The sequence below is a fragment of the Phalangium opilio genome, unplaced genomic scaffold, assembly GCF_054372755.1.
Source record: "Phalangium opilio isolate 3A_F unplaced genomic scaffold, DU_Popi_V2 ptg000009l_1, whole genome shotgun sequence".
In the NCBI taxonomy this organism is placed as follows: Eukaryota; Metazoa; Arthropoda; class Arachnida; order Opiliones; family Phalangiidae; genus Phalangium; species Phalangium opilio.
Window position 1 is genome coordinate 3034452 of NW_028324146.1, and position 22474 is coordinate 3056925.

The following is a 22474-nucleotide window of genomic DNA, read 5'->3' on the forward strand; positions in this document are numbered from 1 at the left end:
CAGGGGGCCCTACCATAATGAATGAAATACCGACAACTATCAAAGAAAGCACGAAAAAAAAAAACACCAGCGGCTTGATACAGATTGTAAAACCGAATCGCGACAAGAAACTGCTTCCTTTACCACGACAACGCAAACGTAAGTATTGATTGGATAGAGTCTTCTAATTTCTACATATTTAATTGCAATGTTTTAATTGTAATTAGGGATTTATCCTGATTTAAACTCGGGGTTTATTTTTTCATGGTGTGATTTGGTCGCTTGTGTATCCTGGTCGTGCGAGCACGTGTGGCTGGCTAACGGCGTATCCTCGTTCCTTCCGTACAAAGAATACGAATCTTCAACTAAGATAGACAGTTCTTTCACCGAGACCGAGAGATATTTCGCCATTGCTTTATAAGATTGGCATTGGCAGCGCCCCTAGTGGAAATATAATGTTTGTGCTTGTTGCTTCCTCATCCTTAAACATCTCCGTGATTTGCATGATTTCTAACGAATTCCCGCTAAATTGCTACTGATTTACGTCACGTGATTCCCGAGATTCTGATAATCTTAAACAGATGTGGGTGACTCCCATAATTTTGCTGATTCTGACGTTTCATGATTCGCCACTGCTAGAATTTTTGTCATTCCCATGATTTTAGTGATCATCTTTGTCATAAGAAAATAATATATCGCATTTAATCAGTTATAATTATCATAATAATAACTTCTAGACCTTCAACGATTTAATTACAATGTAAAATTTTAAAATTTTCTAAACAAATATTTCATCTTTTTAATGCCAAAAATTCTTAATAGGTGGCATTAGTATCATTTTACAAATTTCAAAGGAATAAAATGCTGTTTACATGGGTTAAATGGAGAGTTTCATACTTATAGGGAGCTATATATTATTTTCTTATGTCTTTGTGTATTTCAACTGATTCCCGCGCGGGTTCCCTGGTTCTGAACTGATGCTGGTATGCTGAAGTGTGTAATCAAAGATCCAAGATAAATTGAAAATTTTCTCTGCATTTTTTTAAGATTTCCCTGACTTCGAAAATATTTCCAATTCAAAGTAATTACCGATGATTTTGTGAATCCCATAAAGCTACTATGTTTATGCACCTGAGTGGTGAGCCCCTCGACCTATTGTTGGGTGTAAGTGCACTTGAAAACCTGAGTCGCGTGAATAAGCGATTTTAAATTTATTAAGTCTCAATTTACCGGGCCTAGATCCAGGTGGCGCTCCTTTGTTTGCAACGTTAAATATACGATCATTTTCTGATGGTAGAGTCTAGTCTTAATTCGAGTCCATACTCTTTGATACATAAAAACGTGTTTTCAACAATAAAGGAGCTGAAACGGAAGTTAAGCCTGTTCTTCAAAACAATATTCACTTTCTGAAAAGTTATAACATTTTTGTGCTTTCAAAATTTTCATTTAGAGAAAATCTGTAAAGATGAATAAATTTTTGTGATTAAAAATTTATTTTAAGCTTTTCGTTAAATCACGGACTTTAAATAGATGTCGCTATATACACTAGGGAGTGTTTTTTCATAGACATTAGAAGTATACGCGATATATCAAAGAAATTAATAGTTGTATAATATTTTTTCAAGCTATTATAGAGTGCTGTCAGTTGTGACGTCAGATCCAAGGTTAAACGTCACGAGTCTGCCTTTAGCAATGGGCGGCCATGACAGTTACCGTTTTTTCTTTATGGGAAAACAGCATGGGTGACGTCACACCGGCGCTTCTGACAGCACTCTATATGGAGAATGAAATGGCAAAACAAATATTTTTAAACCGATTTAGACTTATGAAAGAACACCAAAATCACTATCAAAATTTTCCGAAACGCTTCTGTCAGTTTTATACAAACATTCAAAGTTGACTTTCCAAGCCTACCTCTCATTTAGAAGAAAGGCCGCGACACCACGTGAGATTTCAGTAAACATGGCATGTTTTTTGCTTGGCGTGGTTATGTAACACACCTAGCTTTGCAATCATTGTAATTAGTCAGTATTAATTAAAATACACACAATCGTCTTTTACCATAAATGATTTTTAAGTTTAACACGTCAACGTGTGAAACTTTGTGCATTTATGTAAAGTAAACGGATAATAATGAGTTTTCTTAATGATTTTCGTGGTTGTGTGGTCATTTCATTTTCTTTTAACAGAAGAATGATGTTTAATTCATATATTTCTCTAAATCCTTGTAACTAACAGATCAAGTTTCATTAAACACACATATTTCTTGTTTCGTGTTTTATAGATTTGTTCTCGATATCTATGGTAATTATTACGTCAGAGGCAAATTTGGTCTTTCCTTGGCGCGGCATTCGTTTGAACAGCCAATGAATTAACGACGATGAAAGGGTGTTGGAACTAGGAGAGTAACGTTACGTGGTTAACGTGTTCATCAGAGAAGGAAATGGGAACCTATGAATGGCATTAAGAGAATATTGGTTCGTCCCTCGTCACCCTCGTGACACGCTTTTTTAACCCTTTGGTAAACTCCCACCCTAAGAAACTCAGTTTAAAAAACTTTCTAATTTATGGTAGAACCGTAGAGAGGGAGGGATCTACAAGAGGAATCGGTAGGAGGTGCTCAATCTTACATCACCACTCATTTCTTTAGTTTTGTTTGGAATCTTGTATTAGGGCTGTAGCTTAACGCTCCATATTCACGGTTGCACCTGAGTAAATTCATGAGGCTCCATAATATCATCAGTAAAATAAATAACAAAAATAAAGTATAAAAATAGAAAATTTTATTTTAATAAATAAAAAGATAAAATGTAAAAATAAATAAATACATAAATAAATTCATATATAAATTCATATTCATAGTTTACAGACATGGGGATTCCTATCATTAGCACAAGGAGACCAAGCGACTTAGAGTGTATAATTGTCTGCTATTTTACACTCTAAGTTGCCTAGTCTCCTTGTGCAAATGGTATGAATCCTCCTTGCGTGTAAACTATGTATAAAAATAAATTAAAAATAAAAATATAAATTCATAAAAAAAAAAACTGAAAAATAAAAACAAATCCATAAAAAAAATAATTGGAATGGAAAACAAAAATATAATCCATGAAAAATATATGAACAAGTTGAGAAACCAAAATAAACCTCTCCGAGTCGAGACACAATTAAGAGGTGTTTCTTAAATATTTAAATAAATATAATTGATAATTAATTACTTTAATAGTCAGCAATTTACCTTAATTCTAGTTCAATCGTTTTAAGAAACTTTATTCCTGTTAACATTTTAAACGACGATTGAATTCAAGCCTATGCCTCTTTAACAATTTTTGGAAATTTAGGGTATATAAGGCGATTAATTCACAATAAGAGATAAGAAAACTCGCAATTGCATAAACCTTCGGTTGAAGTCCTGCCATTGGGAGGCTTGACGTTTTTCGTGACCCTATCTTCTTAATCCTAACGATGGGAGTAGAAGCCAAAAATTGCTTTACGCGAACACGTTTGTTCCGACTTGCCAACTGCGAACTCGGTAACAGACACACTCAGACATGTCCAGTGTAATACCTCTCAGTGACGTCATTGTCATTGGGAATAGTAAAAACAAATATATAAATCCATGTAGAAAGTAAACACAAAGGAATTAAATATCTCAGAGTGGGGAATGTCCCTTCAAATGCGAGAAACCAGTCAATCGCCTGCTAACTGGCCTCAACGAGGACAAATCATATTTCAGGACTACAACAATAGATACCAAGAAGGATTGGATATGGTCTTGAAGAACATAGATGTCAGGATCGAAGCCGGAGAGAAGGTGGGCGTGGTGGGGAGGACAGGCGCTGGAAAGTCGTCGCTGACGCTGTCACTCTTCCGTCTCAACGAGGGGTGCATGGTCAGATCGTCATAGATGGAGTGGAAGTGGAGCGATTGGACCTGTTCGATTTGAGATCGCGGCTGACCATTATCCCCCAGGAACCCGTCCTCTTCTCGGGCACACTCGGACTCAACCTGGTGGAACAGAGCGTAAGGCCATATCGTGGCGGAGGGGGTCCGAGTTCGGTGTGCCGGTTCGGGTATTATTTTGGTTCCGCCCGTTCCTTACCCCGTTCCCTGAAGGTTTCATTGCTCGGCCGCTTCGCCCTCGCCCAGGTGTTGCCTTGGCTCGCCCCGTTACTGGCAGCCCTCTGAGGATCGCGGATACACGTCTGGACCGAGTGGCACTACTGTGCTCGGAGGGAACTCCCTCGTACCCTCGAGTCTTCCGCTGCCTCAGTCCTTCCCGGTCACCGACCTCCTCTTGGCTGGGCTCGCTGCTGACGGTGTCCCGCTTCTGTCAACTGCTCAAGGGGCGTTTGTCGGGCCTGCCTTGACGGCGGTTCCGCAGGTTCAATTGGGAATATGATGAGTGACAATTGGGGGGGGGGCGCTGATAAGACTCCCCAGCTAGGTCCAGCGCCAAATCAAGTCCTCTGACATGCTGCCTCAGTCCTTCCCTGTCACCGACTTCCTCTTGGCTCTGCTCGCCGCCGACGGTATAAACGCTTTCGTCACCTGCTGGCCGATCCCGCGTGCCTTAACCGTTGGTTCCGCAGGTACAATTCGGGAACAGGATGAGCGACAATTGGGGAGGGGATGCTGATAAGGCTCTAGCGCTGTTTGCATCGCCTAATCAAATATGCTCTGAATGTATGTAAGAAGTAATTTTTTTAATCTTTATCTAATTATGAGATCTTTGAGGATTACGCGGAGCGAAAGAGCCGAGAAATATCTCAAAATATCTTCAGATTTCGTCAATAATTACAGGTTGGACCTCTGAGCACTGATCAATCGCGTAAGGCCCAGTCTTCCCGCTAACACTTCCGTGACAACCTCCATGTAGAGTCAGTGTGATATTCTTATAGTTAATTATCATAATTACTAAACATTCAATCCTAATTCCTTTTCTTCCAAACACGGTCAAGTTGAAACCTGACTGACGACGGATTTTCTAGACATTTTAGTCTGAAACTTTGACAACATTTTAAATTTTCGAGAATACGTTCTATGAGGTTGCCCGATGCTTTTGTGGTTTTAAGTATCGAAGATTATAATGAAAAACGGGTTATTTAAGTTATCTTTTTAATCGACATTAATTTTTAAATAATGAGCGATTGCGTATTATCAGATTAAGGATATTATATTTATATAACCAGGAATACAGACAGATAATTTCTATAATAAAATTAATTATCATGTCAAGCCCAAATATCTCATCGCAAAAATTAAAGCTTGCAAAAAGGTGGGATAAAAGCGTTGAAAGCCAGAAGCCTGGAATTTGTTATTGACGTAGAACACTCGCGTTAACCAAGGTCTGCGGTACAGAGGATTGTCAATCCTCTACGTCACTCACTGTTTATTCCAAAAAGCTGAAAACGGAGATTTTAAAACACCTTTTTTGTAAATAATCAACCTTGATGGTATTAATTCTAAAATTACAGCATTGCTAACTATACTTTGGGAAAGGAAGACTACATGATCAGTTGCAAATTACGTATGATCCACTGTAGGATCGTGACAATTAAGGACGTCCGATGCTACCAAAAGATAGAAAAAAATAATCTCGCTAAAATACTGTTGCTCAGAAGCTCAATGGTTTAATGGCTGGATTGATTATCTCCCCTTGAAAGGGGACCGCTATCTTGGCTTTCGGTATTTTGTGCAGCCTTGATATTGTTTCATTCTCACTTATTTGATACATTGACCTAACGTTTCTTTACTCAATTCTAAATGAAGACACCAATTCATTTAAGATTAGGCTATCTCTAGAAGGATACATTTTTATATAAATATTACTCTTTTTTTGTTTTTATCAACGATGGCAATGAGAAAATGTACAGTTCATAAAACGATTTAACAATTTTGCTATTCAGTTCCAATGTAGACGAATTGGTTCTGAAACACGCAAGTGTTTTGCGAGGTCTTTTAATGTAGGGTTTAACGGGCTTACGCTATCAACGTTACGGCTTTTTTTGGAAAGCATAGAAGTATTAGTTAGACGCTCGATAACATCGCAGCGACTAGTTTTTTAAAGAAATTCCTCAATTTTATTTTACCAAAGATTTTAGTATTTATTGATCTTCAAATGGATTCAGTTATTCTGGATGACTTTTGTGAATCAAAATTTTGGGTATGTTACGTGTTTTTAATTTACTAGGACTCTGATTATATCATTTGATAATTGATAGCGTAAAAATAAGGCTCAAAGCTTCATGTTTGCGTTTAATTATGGAGTTTGCACATTATTTTAAACAGGACGCCAATTTGACATGGTACACTGATAATCCTGATTTCACTCCTTGTTTTCAAAAGACCATCTTGGTCTGGGTGCCATGCGCTATACTCTGGTTCTTCCTCCCATTGGAAGTTGCGCTGATCGCGAAGTCGCCACGGCGAAGCTTTCGCTGTTCTCATCTTTCCATTACGAAAAGTGTAAGTCCTAACGATCAGGGAGAAATACGCATAGTACATACATCTGCAGTAGGCGGATGCGCGCGTTTTTGCCACTTTAATACCTACAAAGTAGTACTGTACTAGTTTTGCTTTGTCTTTTCAGTTCTTGGTTTTGTTACTAGCCGCAATTAGCGTATTGAAATTTGGTAAACAAATATACTTCGGCGACTTTGAAGTCGTTGACAATTTGGCGGTCGTTCTTCAATTTGGAACTTACGTAAGACAAGTTAAAAAAATCCATCACGATTTGATGAAATAATTTGAGCACGCGTGTTGCAGATATTGGCGTTATTCCTCATAATTTACGGTAGAAGGGGTGGCATGGTGTTGTCGGGAATCCTGACATGCTTTTGGTTCCTCTTAACACTATCGCAAACTATCACGCTCAGATCTACCATCATGAAATACTATTTACAAGTAAACCAAGGTTTCTTTTACAATTTATAATGGTATTACCAGGAATGTATGGAGGTGCTGGAATGGTTAAGGGGGCTCTCGTTGTACCCTTGATGGTGGAAACATAAGGCGAGTCCTTTTTTTAGAAGTGTAGCTCCTCCCCCTACGTCTGTTTAGTTGTCTACCGAAGGCGAAAAATGTCATGACTCGTTAAAAAAGACGTGGCAGAAGTGGCCTTTTAGATTTTTAAAGTTAAATGCTCTGATTCGCCGCCGTTCGCGTTCATATTCGATTCTCTCAGCCTAGGCAGAGGATAATTATAGCAAACAAGTTTTTTTGGCAGCCAATGAATGAATGCAAATAATTTAAGTGGTAAATACGATTTTTACGCCAGGCTACGATGTCACTAGCGTAAATTAAGCCACGCCAGTTGTTTCCAAGATCATTTCACACCGATTAGGATTTGACCTTAGCCATTCCAACCCCTCCATACATTCCTGGTATTACGGCAAAATAAAAACGTGAAATGTTTCAGAACGACAAAGATGACTATTTCGGGTTGGTAATTGATTCGGTAATTTACCCTTTAGTAGTAGTTACTCTAGTATTACACACATTAAGTGACGCCTCTCTGAACTACGAAAAACATGAGCACGCAATCGAAGTCAAAATGGTAATATACTTCATACATTTTGTTGTTTATGTAATATAAGTTCGACAATGGTTGCTAGGAGCTATAGTCACTTCTCTATTGAGTTCTCAGCATGGATATGAATAAATATTAACGTGTTATGTATTCCCAAGTAGGCTAAAAAGCTGTCCTCCAAATTCGCGTTTTTACCCGCGGATGTGAGACAGCTGTAAATAAAGACGCAAATAGATAGTTCACGTGGGAAAAAGGAACTACATCTCTCCGGAGAATACTAGTGACAGGTTTGAAATTTTGCCCTTTGCGCAGGGAGGAAAACACGAATTTCCCTCTCACTCACAAGTTTGAGGGATTGGAAGTCATACTTTTTCTTTGCTAAACGGGCGGCAAAGCGAAATGCCTTGTGGGAATCCATAACACGTTAGCATTTATACATATATACTCTCTCAGTAAGGTTTTAGTTTCACTTATGGACGTGAATACATACTAATGGGAATAATTGTGTCCCTATATGCATAGTTTTCAGACTAGGAGGATTGATACCATTTACGCCAGGAAGCCAGGCTACTTATCGGAAAAAGTGTAGCACCAAGTAGCTGGTGTAAATGGTATCAACCCTCGAGTCTGAAAACTATGTATATTCCACGTAAATTTCTACGCGGTTTTTTTGGGCCGAGCTCGAGCACTATCCATCACGCATTATAATTATGACGTCTTTCTAACTATGCTACTTTCTTGGGTTGTAGCAAGAATAAATTTACTATAAGAATGCCTAAGTCACTAGATTTTACGCTTCTACTCTTACGCCGGTGTCAGCGGACAAGTAAGCCCCACCCCTTTCATGTCCGTCATTGCTCTGCGCTTTCCTATTGGATCCCGTGGGGATAGGTCATACAGACGCGATTGACGTATTCCGAATAGAGAAAAAAATCCTCGAGCAAAGTAAACAGAAAATGGAGGATGCCAGCGGTGCTGAAACGGTTAGGGAATGGTTTTTAATTGCCATTAACAAAATAGTTAAATGTTTTAAACCTAACTTAATGGATTTTGAATACGTGTCTCTACGTGAAAATCGTTCGTTCTATAATTGTTTCCAAATCGAATCAAGTGTACTGTACTTATGATATCGTCAGTTCCGAAAACCAAACCAAGGCTTAACGAAAAGGTAAAAGAGATAGCTGGTGGAAAATATAGAGTAAGATAAAATATTAAGTCCCGCCTTGGTTTCCACCCTCCCCCCACCCATGAGGGGGGATTGTCGACTATCAAGCGCGCACCGGACGCCTTTTTAGGCCTTCTTATAGTAAATTCCTTCTTGGTTGTAGTAAAGCGATGTCAGGCGCGCTCTCTAGGTTCAAAGCTAAAATTCGTCATAGAGAATGATAATCTAGCTCTAGTCCACAAAATCCGCTTAGATATGACTGTAAAGGAAACTATCAGCTTAATTATTGTATTAGAATTCCTTAACAAAATATGATTATTTTCAAACATTAAGAAATCGAGGGAAGAAGATGCATCGTTTTGTTCACGCGTGGTTTATTCATGGCTTACCAGGTAAATCTGGTCCCGTTCTTGCGTTCTTATAAAGTACCCTTACTTACAGCGCAGCTCATTGTACTTCTATCGAATTGTAGTGCCCTGTGGAAAGGTTGGAAGAAAAACCTGGAGCCATCGGATGTGTACGACTTGAATGACGCGGAGCGAGCGCTGACTGTCTCGCGCCTTTTCGAAAAACACTGGAAACACGGAGCTGAGACCAAACGTGACGGCGATGAAATGGAAATGAAAAGATTTCCGGAAGAACGAAACAGAACCAAATATCAAAGAGAGTCAATCACTTGGCCTTTGTTGAGGACAATCGGATCTTGTTTGATAGCGGGAGTGGTCCTACAATTTCTGTCCGACGTAGTGTCTATCGGGCCTGCCCTGTTGACAGGGTAAACAATTTAACTTTTTCAGCCATGTAAGAAAACTCACAACGTCATAAGTGAATATTTATGGTAAATAAATAATATCATAAGTTTATAATGCCTCTAAGTACTCATATCGCTTCCACTTCTATGGCAATAGTGTTTGTCTGGCTCCCTTTAATGTGACCCTATACTCTCTTCGTATCATTTATCACCTCAACTTCAATACAAAATTGTACCGCCTAGCCTAGTGTTTCTTTTATCCCTTTTAGAATGTTTCAGGACTGAAACCGCCTCTATCTCACGAGAGAGAGGGATACGAAACGTAAAACTCTCCTTTATTCCACTGGATGATTTTTTTTCGTCTCGACCGCTTGGTGGCTGCACCGCGACAGAAATTTCAAAATTTTCTCTCTTCGGATCTTAGCGCTATACGAGTTCTGACGTCACAGTAGCCTGCAGAAGATGCCCAGTTGTAACCCGTATTTGTGTACTTAGAGGCATTATAAACTTATGATAATATAAGATTTAATTAAGATAAACAGAACCAGATTAGACATGGTTTTCACTTAAAGCTTGAAATTAAGTTCCTTTGTTGCTGTCAGTTGGTTCTTTGCTTATACTGAAGCGTAGAGAAAGGCCAATAGCACGAGAAAATAACATTTTCCAATTCTGTGATTCAGTTGTTAAGTTGGATGTTTTCATTCCTCTGAATTTTCTTTAGTACTGCACACAAAAAAATTGAGTGTTTCTTTGGAGTGAAAATGGTGTACTTTTTAAATACACCTATATAACGCCTAACATTTTCACATGAATAACAAAAACGGTGTTATATTGGTATTTTAAAGGTGACCATTATCTACGACAAAAAGCTTAGTTAATAAGGGTGTAAAATCGATCTGGAATTACTCCTTTTTCTCAAAAAGGGTGTTATAAGGGTAGATCTCAGACTTTAAATTTTATAAACTGGTATTTTTAGCACAATTCTGTAAATTTTTAATTGCTATATATTGTTAAACTGTCTCGTACAGTACCATACATTAACGCGAGAGCGGTGAGAGAACAATTTCGCATTTTTTCATTGATTTATGATTATGATTAATATTAATATCAAATAGTTTTGTGAATAATTAATATTTAGCGAAATGGAATTTTCAAAAGAGTGTAATTTAAGAAAACACTTTTTTTACAAATTAAAAACATCCGGACAATTTCGGTAATAAAAACCTTTAAAACACCGTTTGAAATTAAACATGGAAATTAAATATTAATACTGCGGGATAGAAAATCAATAACTTGTTTCTTAAATGAGGTCTCCAGTATATGTTTTAATTTTGAAGTCAATCCAAAGATTATTAAGTCAAGGAAAAAGACTTAATTGTTCGTATTTAATTAAATATAACAGCATTTTTAAAGATGATATTTTCTTAAGAAAATATTTTTATCCCTGAGTAAAACGTAGCTAAGGAATTGGTGATCAGGTGGTATGGTAGCTTTATAAAATCTGCTAAATGTGTTATGTGACACTTTTAAAAGCGTTACGCAGCATTCTTAAAGCGTTACGCGACACTCTTAAAGTTGTAATGCGACAAGCTTAAAAGTGCTATTTTAAGCTCGCGCAAAGGTGCTGAGACGCATCCTGTAAGGAATTGCACAACACACATAAAAGAGTAACAATTATCTTTTAGTACGAAAGACGAGTTGATGAGGTGTTAAACTGCACCTCTGTTTAACAATTTCCATTCTTATTTTCGACACCCATTGTTCAAATAAGTGTGTTTAAATCGTTTCAGCTTAATATCTAATGAACAGTTTCGAAGTCCACCTTATTTGACATTACCCATAAAATTCTATAATCATAAATTGTTTTGACGCATTGCGTCCCGGGTTTAACATTTTTAATCCAATCAAACAAGGTTAATTTATCGTTAAGTGCTCACGACGCCCACACTGCGTATACGGTCCAAAGTATTGGTTATCGGTTGAATTAATACTTATGCACTAAAATTTCGTGATTCTGCTGATGTAAATTTGAACTACAGACAAACCTTTCATTAAAAATCTATAAATATCTCAACAATTTACTGGAACATGTTTATTTACCATAATTTAAATATAAATTTATCTTTTTAAGCATCATGTTACAATAATAACAAAGGATATGTTATGGATTATGGCTTATTTCATCTTTCCCTTATATTAAGATAAGCCTTCAAATCGTTACGCAATGTATCACCTTGCGACTCTGTTATTATCAGAGAATTTTGGCAATAAATGCTTTCGTTAAGTGTAGTCTTTTGAGGCTAATTATCACTTTTCGAAAACCGCCTAAATTGCGGGAGTTTTTTTTCGAATAAGACCTCCCAATTATGGTTTCGGTCCGTGTGAAATGTGGACTCTTAAAAACTGCTTTTAAAGGTGTTAAAAATCACTAAATATTTGTGTGTGTACAGTGAAATGTATATATAACACCTTTATCGAGAGTAGAGGTGTAAGAAATAGCTCAATGAGGTGTAATAAATATGTCAGTGGGAAATATTTTTAAGATGCAGTGTCAAAAATGGTCCATTTAACACTTTCAGTGGTGTTGTTTAACAACTTTAAATTAAGACAAAAGGTGCTAAATCACACCTTTGATTTTAAGAGTGTGACTCTCACGGAGGTTGAGATTGCAAGTTGCTGGCCACGCTGCCATGAATTAAGTTAACCGAGTTGTTTGACTTATGTTTTCAGCTCCATTATTGATTACTCGACGAGCGAAGATCCTTTGTGGAAGGGGATTTTCTACGCTTGCCTTTACGGTTTGGCCGGTCTTGCGCAATCTTTTTTGCAAGAAGGCAGCGCCATTTTCCACACAAAACTAGGACTGAGACTCAAATCCGCCACCATGCACGTTCTGTACAAAAAGGTAAGTTAGTGTTATCGTGATAGTGAGATGCTGGTTCATTAATTAGATTCGTCGACGCAGACATTTCGCTTGACAAGCAGCGATCGACGTGACCTGACTATGGGCGAAATACTAAACACGATGTACGTTGACACGAACAGATTCCAAATTCTGTCGCCGCAATTGGGCCTATTGTGGTCCGTTCCGGTACAAACAGTACTGTGTTTCGCCTTCATGTATCAAGAACTGGGTTATTCAGCCTTTGCTGGAATCGTACCTATTGTCGTCCTTCTTCCACTGAACTATCTCAGCACAAAGAAATCCAAAGAATTGCAGGTAAATTTTATGAAACCAAAACACCACTAGACCGTAATAATGGGAACCGTACGCATAAAGTAATTTAATTTTAATAATCCAACTTTATTTCGTGTCCATAACACCCAGTGGGCTATATTTCAATGGGTCACGATTTCAATGCATAGAGAGGTGGTGGCTAGCCCCTATGCCACAGCTAACCGACAGCGCCCTATATTAACTATTACAATAAACCTCAGCAAGTTTTGATGGATAGGAGAAACCGGGAAACACCAGAGAGGAGAGAAAGAGGGAGAGAGAATCAGTATAGGCAGCCGTGATCCATGCGTGGTGAAAACGGGGGTAAATCTAGGGTCACCGCGGTGCCTATGCGCTGCTTTCTCGCGCACAGTTGAGGTAGAGGATGACAGAGATAAGGCGAGGAGGTCAAAGGACTAAAACTAAACGACGAAACGTACCGAAAATTGTTTTTACTACCCCCCTATTTTCCCATTTTTCGGCGGATTTTATAAAGCGCGTTTCTATCTCCCTCTTTCTCTCCTCTCTGGCAACACCGCGGAGGGAAACTCCTTTAACAAGTGGGGAGAGAACTTGCAAACTCTACGCAGAAGGGTTGGTTCCCAGGTGCGGGATCGAACCCGGGACCCTTTTGCTGCGAAGCGAAAGTGCTAACCACTTCACAACCATTAATAACAATCTCCAGTAGAACTCATCAATGAAATATAAACGACAATTTAATATAATCCTTTTCAAAAAGTTATAATTCAAAAAAATAATGTAGACGGGTAAAAGCAAAGGTGGAAGGCATTACTTCCCTCGTCTACGCAAGCGTCCCCTAAGGAAAGCAATTTTAAAAAGTTGGGAACCCAAAATTGTAAATACCTACGTTTTTGAGACTCGCGTGTTAGCTACGACAAGCGAATAATATTACAACAATATCACAACCAGCGGAGTTTCTATCAATGAATTCTTTAATTTTCTCGTTTATTAGATTGAGCTGATGAATCTGAAGGACAGCAGAATGAAAATGATGAGCGAAATCTTGAACGGAATCCGCGTCCTGAAGTTGTACGCCTGGGAGAGATCATTCCAGAAAATCGTTCTTGAAATCAGAAAGAAAGAAATTGCACTAATGAAGAAACAAGCCTTCTTCCAGGCAGTAAATGGATTTATACCAGCTCTCATACCGGTTTTGGTACGAACGTAAACACTAACAAGAAGTGTACTATAATTATTGATGATGGAGGCACATAGAGCTGTAGAGATTTCAGCTACGCATTAGTATGGTTTCCAATTTTCTCACTGGACACAAAACGGCAGACGTTGCTGATATCTCTACTCTTTCGCCACGCACAAGAAAGGAGATAACGCCACATTTCATCTATGAAATAAGAACACTGTTTGATGTTGGTTTAACTGTTGGTGGTCGTCATCTCTTTTTGTTGAACTATTCATCTTCAGGGCTTACACTTTTTTACCTCCATATTTATTTTAAGTTCCTACATATACAGATAACTTCACCGTGTTTCGCCATGTACGTATTAATTGACGACGATAACGTTCTAACCATGAGGAAAGCCTTCGTCTCCTTTCAGTTGGTACGATTACTAGCGACGTCAATGCTTTCGTTTCCGGATTTAATAAATACCCTAGTTTTGGTAAGAACGGTTTGAGGGAGGGTCAAAATATAAATACACTATTTTCTTCTTCTACTAAATATATGGACTGGTTTTTGATAATCAAAGATTTCACAGTTTCTGGGTTTTTGAAAAATTATTTGGCGTGTTTTAGTACAGTACTTAAGAATTATCTAAAGTATATATAGCTTGGGCTTCTTTAAAAAAGTAGCAGTGAGCACGTATGAGAGAGACTTAATTCTACGTCAGCTCCCCCCCTTTCAAAACCGGTACCGAGTTGTTGCACATGCGTAATCGGCGCAACAGAGAGGAAAAATATCAAAAAAGTTTGATTACAGCCGAGGCTACCGTTAACCACACTGATCTCTGATCTGAGCCTCTAACCGTCTTTTCACCTCTCCAGTGACGATGACGTCACTGAGAGGTATTACACTGGACGTATCTGTCTGTCACCGCATTCGCAGTTGGCCTTGGCAATCGGTGTAAACGTGTTCGCAATATTTAATTATATAAAAAAACATCTTAATTGGGTAGATAGCTATCTTTTCGACTCAGAGAGGTTTATTTTGGTTTCCCAACTTGTCGTATTTACCCTTTTTGAATATCTTTCTTAACTGATCACGAGTCGTCTGGCAGCTCTGGCTCATCCGCGTGCGCCGAGGTAGGTGCGCGTGAGAGAGAAATCTGGCTGTACCATTAAAGTTTCCTTCCCCCTTCCCCTCTTTGACTCGCCTTCTTACATGTGCTCACTGAAAAGTAGTTTCGGTTGACGTTCTTTTAATGCAAGATTATACAACGTTAATAACCGCGCTGTGTACCTATGGGTCTTGATTCAAAATTTCAGCTTTCAGTAGTAAATCACTCATATTTTATAACAAAACTTTAAAATCTTCAATAATATAAAGTAAATTTACATTTACGAATATATTTCGTCAAGATAGGGTAAAGTCGTCCCCTCCCTCTTATTTTTTATGCTACGGACTTGGCACTCTTTCGCCAGTTGGATCGAGACTTTTGGTTTTAATATATATACTTTTGGTATTGAGTTACATTCGATTGTCATCGTCCTGCTCAAAATAAAGTTTTGAAATTATAGTTGGCGTCAATAAATAAAGGCAACTAATTTCATGTTTTAGTACAAAACATTTTACGAACAAAAAATAATCGTACTGTATTTTCACGTTGACCTTCCCTTTAGTTAAAACTAGAGATGGCCGATGCCAGGCTTAACCCGATACCGATCGATACCGGTACAAACATGAACCGATACCGATCGATACCGATATTTACTCACTATGATCCAAAACCCGATACTTCAACCGATACCGATATGGTATCGGTTCATCCCTAGAGTAGAAGGCGCGTACTAAGAAAGATTTTCGCTTATTAGTTGTTAGATTAGATAAACTGAATTCAGGTTCTTTTTATATAAATGAGAACTCGTCACGATTGAAATTCATAGAAATGAGACATTATCACCATCATTACGTTACTAAAAGACCTAAAAATGTCATGTAGCGCCATATAACGCATTTAAACGAGTATCGGTTTAGTATCGGTATCGAACCAACCGATCCGATACTATCGGGAAACCCCGAGCATCGGTGCCGATACCGATATGGTATCGGTACCGGTTCATCCCTAGTTAAAACATCTCAAAACGACGCAAATCCCTAAAAAATTCTTTACAGACACACGTCTCCGTAAGAAGAATTGCAAATATGTTGATTCGTGCGGAAACAAAGCATTACGTGGAGCAGATGGCTAGCAACGCCGAATATGGTATGTCAATTAATTAGGTTGCTTATTATGTCCGGCAGCTATTCCTACACACGCAAATCAGTTTAAGCTCAAAATTAATTGTGGGTAAAAAGTAGAAGAGCGAATTTGAGTGCGAAGAATGAGGCAATAGACCAATACGAATATTACCTACAGAGAAACAAACTTCCAGGGGCACGCCCACATACTGGATCATTTCCCTGTCGCCACAAGACAACACTAGAGGTAGCCCAAGCTCACTGTATCTGAGAGGCTAGCCAACTCGGTCATGCCTCTAGCGGTGTCTCCTGACATGGTTGAAATTATCCACTATAGAGGCGTGCGCCTGGAAGTTTGTTTCCCTGCATGTAATATTCGTATTGGTCTATTGAAGGAACTTCTTCGGAACTTAACCTACCACACTGGAGCATTGCTATAAACAAAAAATATCCTCCTAAATCAGGTTTATTGTCAATGGTACCTTTATCCTGTTGGTCAAAACGAATTCTGGCTTAGAACAACAATCAATTTTGGAAGGAAATCCCGCAAAAACTCCTTTAAAAATTCAATTCGTAAAATGAGACAATCAACATGTCGTTCTTAAAGATGACAGCCTCAAATCGCTCTTAGATTGTTTGATGATATTTTCGATCAATGTTAACGCATCACTTTATTTCCATGAAAACTTCAGCAATTGAGGTTCAGAAAGGAATGTTTTATTGGAATCTGGGAGAGTCGGCAGCGGCGTGTCTTCAGGACATCAATTTCAAAGTGTCCCGTGGTTCGTTGGTGGCCGTGGTGGGTCCGGTGGGTTGTGGCAAGTCTTCTCTCTTGTCCGCTTTGGTGTCCGAGATGCAGAAGGTGGAGGGGGAAGTGAGAGTGGCAGGGAGAGTGGGATACGTCACTCAACAACCCTGGATCCAGAACGCCTCACTCAGAGAGAATGTTCTCTTCGTCGACTGCATGGACCGGGAAAGATACAACAACGTGATACGCGCATGTGCCCTACAACCAGACCTCGACCAGCTACCTGCTGACGACGAAACGGAAATCGGAGAAAGAGTATGAAATATTTAAACCATTAATACATAGATTTGTTCTACTTGGAATCTTTAACAAACCATTTTCAGCGACTTTTTGCTTGAATTAAAGGGGGAGAGTGTAGCAACCGTCACCTTTGAGGTCATTCGTGATTTATTTAAACTTAGAAAGCACATGAAATTGATGAAACTATAGTAACCAACGCGTCGATTGTAATCAAGTTTTCTTTGCGGGTTCTGAACGAGTAGACCTAAGGTCGACGGTTTTCCTATACCCGTGAATAACTGATGAAACGCGAGGAAAGAGGATTGGGCGGTGTAACAATGTTTTAAGCCATTTCCCTTATCTTCAATCAGATATTAGTATGGGGTCCATGCTGTTTCTCGGGAAGCGGTGGAAATAGTCTGATAAACATAATGCGCTTGGCGTAGCAACGTTTTATTCATAGTTCCATAGATGGCTATTTTCGTTAGAAATGTGTTTGTTTCTTTTAATTTTACATGATAGGGTATCAACTTGAGTGGTGGTCAGAAGCAAAGGGTCAACGTGGCCAGAGCAATTTATCGCAATGACGATGTTTATCTCTTTGATGACCCGTTGGGCGCTGTTGACTCGCACGTGGCCAGACATCTCTTCAACGAAGTCATCGGACCAAAGGGATTTCTTCGAACGAAAGTAAATAACGCTACTGTTATATTTTTACCTCTCCGAGTGACGGTGACGTCAATGAGAGGTATTACACTGGACGTATCTGTGTCTGTGTCTGTATGTATGTATGTGTGTGTGTATGTCCCTGCGCTCTCATATGGCAAATCGGAGCGTGTTCGCAATTTCCGACCCCGTTCGCAGTTCACTGAAATTCGGAAAATGTCTCACTTAAGCATCACTCATTAACTAGCCATTAAACCTTTATCGGCTAGCTATCTGCGCATTTTTTCACCAATATTTATTATCGATTTCACATACACACAAATCTGTACTTATTGTCTTCTAACAACAACACCATGCACTTGTCTTTCGTGTATACCATATACACATCAATCTGTATTTATTGGCTTCAAATAACAACCCCATCTACTGGTCTTCATCACATAGACACAAATCTGCAACATTCTACGTAAGACCATTAAACACGTTGTTCTTTTTATGGCAGCGCCACGCCGCGACCAATATTGAAACTTTTTCGACTCAATCCGTTGATGTTGTTTCTGTTGATTCATGTTTCATAATTTAATTTTTCGATCAAATAAGTAACTTTAATTATTGGTATGTGGCGGATGTTTACTTGTATCTATCGTAGGTGGTGGTCAATATTCTAAAAAGTACCGAGGCACGCGATTTGAACACCCGATTGAGTTTTATGCAGTTTTGTTAGTGGAAATTAGATCACTTTGATTACATTTCTCGAAATATACTTGGAAAGGTTTTGCAGTTGCATTTTTACAGCGTTTCTTAAAAGGACATATATTATAACAAAAACAGTTCTTCGAACTGAAAAATCCTTTTTGGGTCGCCTACTAATAAATCCTTAAAGATACAAATATCAATAAAGTGGATTTGCAACTGCATTACAATCAGTTGTCTGTTATTCCTCATACATGCAATGAATTTTCTTCACTACCAGTCATTTAAAAAACAATCAAAGAACAACCACCGAATTATATAATTGTGTTATAAACGGTTTAACCATTACCACAATGGCGACTTGCACAATTTGGCAACAAATAGAGATTGTATCGATATTTATTTTAAGCTCTTGATGTTTCATTGCCCAGCATGTGTGTTACGAACTTACGATTAGCGGTTGAGCAACCTCGTTAGAAATCATAACACATGCTGGGCAATGAAAGAACAAGAGCTTAAAATTCTACAGGGCCGGTAGGCCCTTGTAGATATGACTTGATACCGTTTTGTAACGTTAAAGTAATATTCACCCGCTTTTGCTAATTTCCTATGGAGATTAACATGGGTTTTTCGTGATTTTTCCCCACCGATAACTTAAAAACTACAGCGAAGATACTTTTCGGAATTATCTTAAATTAACAATTAAGTATTCAGGGTGTGCTATCAGCCAGTTTGATCAAAACAATTAAGTCTAAGTATGTTAATTTTAGTTAATTACAGAAGTACGGCTTTGACCATCGTGATTGGACATAATAATTAGCTAGATCTCTTGGAAAACGCAGTGTTATTACGTATCTGTAGTGTGGTGGTTATCACGTCCGCTTCACACGCGGAAGGTCCCAGGTTCGAGCCCTGGTAGATACATGTTTTGACCATCGTGATTGGGCGCTTGAATTAGCTAGATCTCTTGGAAAACACAGTATTACCACGTATCTATGGTGTAGTGGTTATCACGTCCGCTTCACGCTCGGAAAGTCCCAGGTTCGAGACCAGGTAGATACATGTTTTAACCATCGTGATTGGACATAATAATTAGTCAGATCTCTTGGAAAACTTACCACTTAAATATTTAACAATTATTTCACTTCACTTGGTTTAATAATGTGACATAGGTAGCCTACTTTTTCCCTACTTTTAAAACCATTAAACTAAGTAATATTAGAAGTTCAACAGATTGTCAAAAAAAAGATGTTAAAAGCCACTGTAAATGGTGCTTAAATGCCTAATATTTCCTTAATACTTCCAAATAATATTAGTAAATGGTGTGAATTGATCATAGAAATGGGGTTAAAGTACACCCTAAATGATGTCTTTTTTGGCACTGGAAAAAACAGCATATATGGTGTTTGAATGCACCATTATATTTTAGAGTGCAAATGTATGACGGTAAAGCAAACATAATTATTCAAAATTTAATTACATTAAGACTGAAGTGACAGATATTATATAAAAACGTCTTGGTTTGGACCAAGGCCGAAAAAACAAACGATATGTGTGAGGTTTATCAATTGACTGAAGTTCAGATATTGAAATTTTTTTCTAGTTATTTTTATCCACTCAATCCTTAATCAATATTTAATTCAATCAACTGATTTTACTGTTAATCGATCTAGTCCCTCTAAATTAAATGAAAAAATTACATATCTACGCTTTTTCAAGAACAATTAATATCATGATAAAATGTTTTCGGAAAATGTAATTGTTCTTGAAAAAGCGTAGATGTGTAATTTTTTCATTTAATTTAGAGGGACTAGATCGATTAACAGTAAAATCAGTTGATTGAATTAAATATTGATTAAGGATTGAGTGGATAAAAATAACTAGAAAAAATTTTCAATATCTGAACTTCAGTCAATTGATAAACCTCACACATATCGTTTGTTTTTCCGGCCTTGGTCCAAACCAAGACGTTTTTATATAATAAATATTGATGCAATCTCTTTTTGTCTCCTTCCTCTGGTTCGGAGAGGTTCATTTTGGTTTCCCAACTTGTCTATGAAAGCGCAAGGCGACCATAAATGAGGTTTAGACATGTCGTTTTTTTTAAATTCCGGTGGTAGTTGAATTTTGAAACCCGGAAAATAATCAGCGTCTTTACTGAGAAATAAATTCCAGCTGACATCTTGTGTATACAAAATAAACCATAATGAGTCTTTCGCTTTTAAAAAATTGTTTCTGTTTTTTAGTTCCTTGAATTGACAACTAGCAATTCAATCTCTTACAGACAAGAGTTTTGGTGACGCACAACTTGAGCTTCATCCGAGAAGTTGACGAGATCTTCTTCATGAACAACGGACGGATCATCGAGAGGGGAACCTATGACGAAATCATGAGCCGTAAGGGAATGGCCAGAGATTATTTCGCGCAACACATGAGTGACATGAGCGACGAAAATAAAGAAGAACCGTCGTTAGTAGATTTAGAGCTATTTCTGCGCTTTCTACAGCCAGTACGTAATATAGCAAAGCGAAAAAGCTTCAAGTCATTGGAATTAACTGGTTACTGTACAAAATTACCGGGCAAAGTTCTTTGTTAGCAACCGCCGCTTAAAACGAGTTCGCTCTATGCTCATCTTAAGTTACAGACTCCATGTTTGAACACGCTTCGCTAATTTATTACTTTTGATAATGCAATTTTTGCAGTACGTTAAATATCGAAGTTCAGATATGTAATCTTTCATCACAAGGAAAAGTCTCGGATGAAGATGAATCGAAACTCATTACTAAAGAGACGCTCAAAGAAGGAAACGTACGTGCTCTTTAATTGCAAAGGGAGTTTGGACTTTTCTTGACTTTTGAAAATTAAGACTCTCTACACACACTTTTTCTCGTGATAATGTTATTGGGAATTTGCAGATATCCGTATCACAATACAAACAATATTTTAAAGTCTATGGTATAACGAGTTATACAATCTACACAATATTTATGACCAGTGTTGTAGTTCTTAATTTCGCATCAATGTACTGGCTGTCTCTGTGGTGCGCGGACTCCAAGGAAGATTTTAAAGCTAACCCAGACTTAAAGGCAACCCGAATATCGGTCTTAGTCCTTCTTGGTCTAATACAAGCCTTTGTGGGATCTCTGAGCAAAATCAACGCCGACTTTCGCTGTCTACGAGCGGCAAACTGGCTACATGGGAAAATGCTCGACAGCGTATCTCGCTCTCCCATGTCTTTCTTCGACACGACTCCCGTAGGAAGGATACTCAATCGTTTCTCTCAAGATATCGACGCCCTCGACCAGCAATTACCCACAATGTTAGGTCAATTCACTTGGGGATTGGTGTTTCTGATTGTTTACCCTTTAGGAATTGCAATATTTCTACCATTCTTCATAATTCCCTGCATTTTTGTGGTCGTTGGATACCTTTTATTTCAGGTAGGAAATCGATTTTAGTCTCACTCTCAATTGTTAATTGTCGTGGTTAAACACGGAATTCGTATCGATCCTTAATAATTAGGGAGTTGATTGCAGGTCAGAGCTTGGAGCAAGATTACTATCCACATTTCCTAAATTTAACAGACATATTAGATGATTTTTAGTTTTTTTTTAAGCAACGGGAAAGAGACCTCGTCGCCACGACTGAAACTTCTCCACCCAGCACTTTCCCCGCGATATTAAAACAAGCCTAAAAATCTTTGAAATATTGAACAACTTGAAAAGTTTTGGCACTAATATATTTTATTGAAAAATGTTGTTGAAGGCATGCACGTTTTACTCGCGAAGTGCTGGCGCCCACTCCTGGAGGATTTACTTCTAAAACTGAAATTTTTTCAATATCTTTGGCAGCGTTTCTTGATGTCGAGCAATCGCCAATTCAAGCGGATATCAAGCTTGAGAAATTCCTTCTTGTTTTCGCACGTGGGAGGATCAGTGGCTGGCAGCACTGTCATCAGGGCTTGTGACGCCGGAGAGAACTTCGAAGGACGCTTCCTGAAACTGATCGACGAATGCACTGCCGCTAATTATATGATGAACATGACGCAAAGGTAATAATGCAATTGCGT

The 22474-nt window shown here is 38.3% G+C and overlaps 1 protein-coding gene and 1 non-coding gene across 2 annotated transcripts in view; both read left to right on the forward strand.

Annotated features, from left to right (window-relative positions):
* LOC149713168 (multidrug resistance-associated protein 1-like) overlaps positions 1 to 22474 on the forward strand; it is a 24782-nt gene continuing 2308 nt past the window's right edge. Inside the window, exons 1-20 of the mRNA XM_089846761.1 lie at positions 1 to 138; positions 2264 to 4511; positions 4572 to 6145; positions 6271 to 6447; positions 6572 to 6685; positions 6748 to 6885; positions 7400 to 7537; positions 9009 to 9067; positions 9148 to 9450; positions 12157 to 12331; positions 12392 to 12646; positions 13617 to 13820; positions 14137 to 14283; positions 15954 to 16044; positions 16712 to 17082; positions 17569 to 17736; positions 20690 to 20874; positions 21108 to 21213; positions 21321 to 21845; positions 22257 to 22456. Coding sequence (XP_089702887.1) covers positions 6101 to 6145; positions 6271 to 6447; positions 6572 to 6685; positions 6748 to 6885; positions 7400 to 7537; positions 9009 to 9067; positions 9148 to 9450; positions 12157 to 12331; positions 12392 to 12646; positions 13617 to 13820; positions 14137 to 14283; positions 15954 to 16044; positions 16712 to 17082; positions 17569 to 17736; positions 20690 to 20874; positions 21108 to 21213; positions 21321 to 21845; positions 22257 to 22456 — 3401 coding nt within the window. The 5' untranslated portion in view covers positions 1 to 138; positions 2264 to 4511; positions 4572 to 6100. The remainder of the gene's footprint in view (positions 139 to 2263; positions 4512 to 4571; positions 6146 to 6270; positions 6448 to 6571; positions 6686 to 6747; positions 6886 to 7399; positions 7538 to 9008; positions 9068 to 9147; positions 9451 to 12156; positions 12332 to 12391; positions 12647 to 13616; positions 13821 to 14136; positions 14284 to 15953; positions 16045 to 16711; positions 17083 to 17568; positions 17737 to 20689; positions 20875 to 21107; positions 21214 to 21320; positions 21846 to 22256; positions 22457 to 22474) is intronic.
* Positions 19257 to 19329, forward strand: TRNAV-CAC (transfer RNA valine (anticodon CAC)). The gene has a single exon. It is a non-coding gene; the product is annotated as a tRNA-Val (tRNA).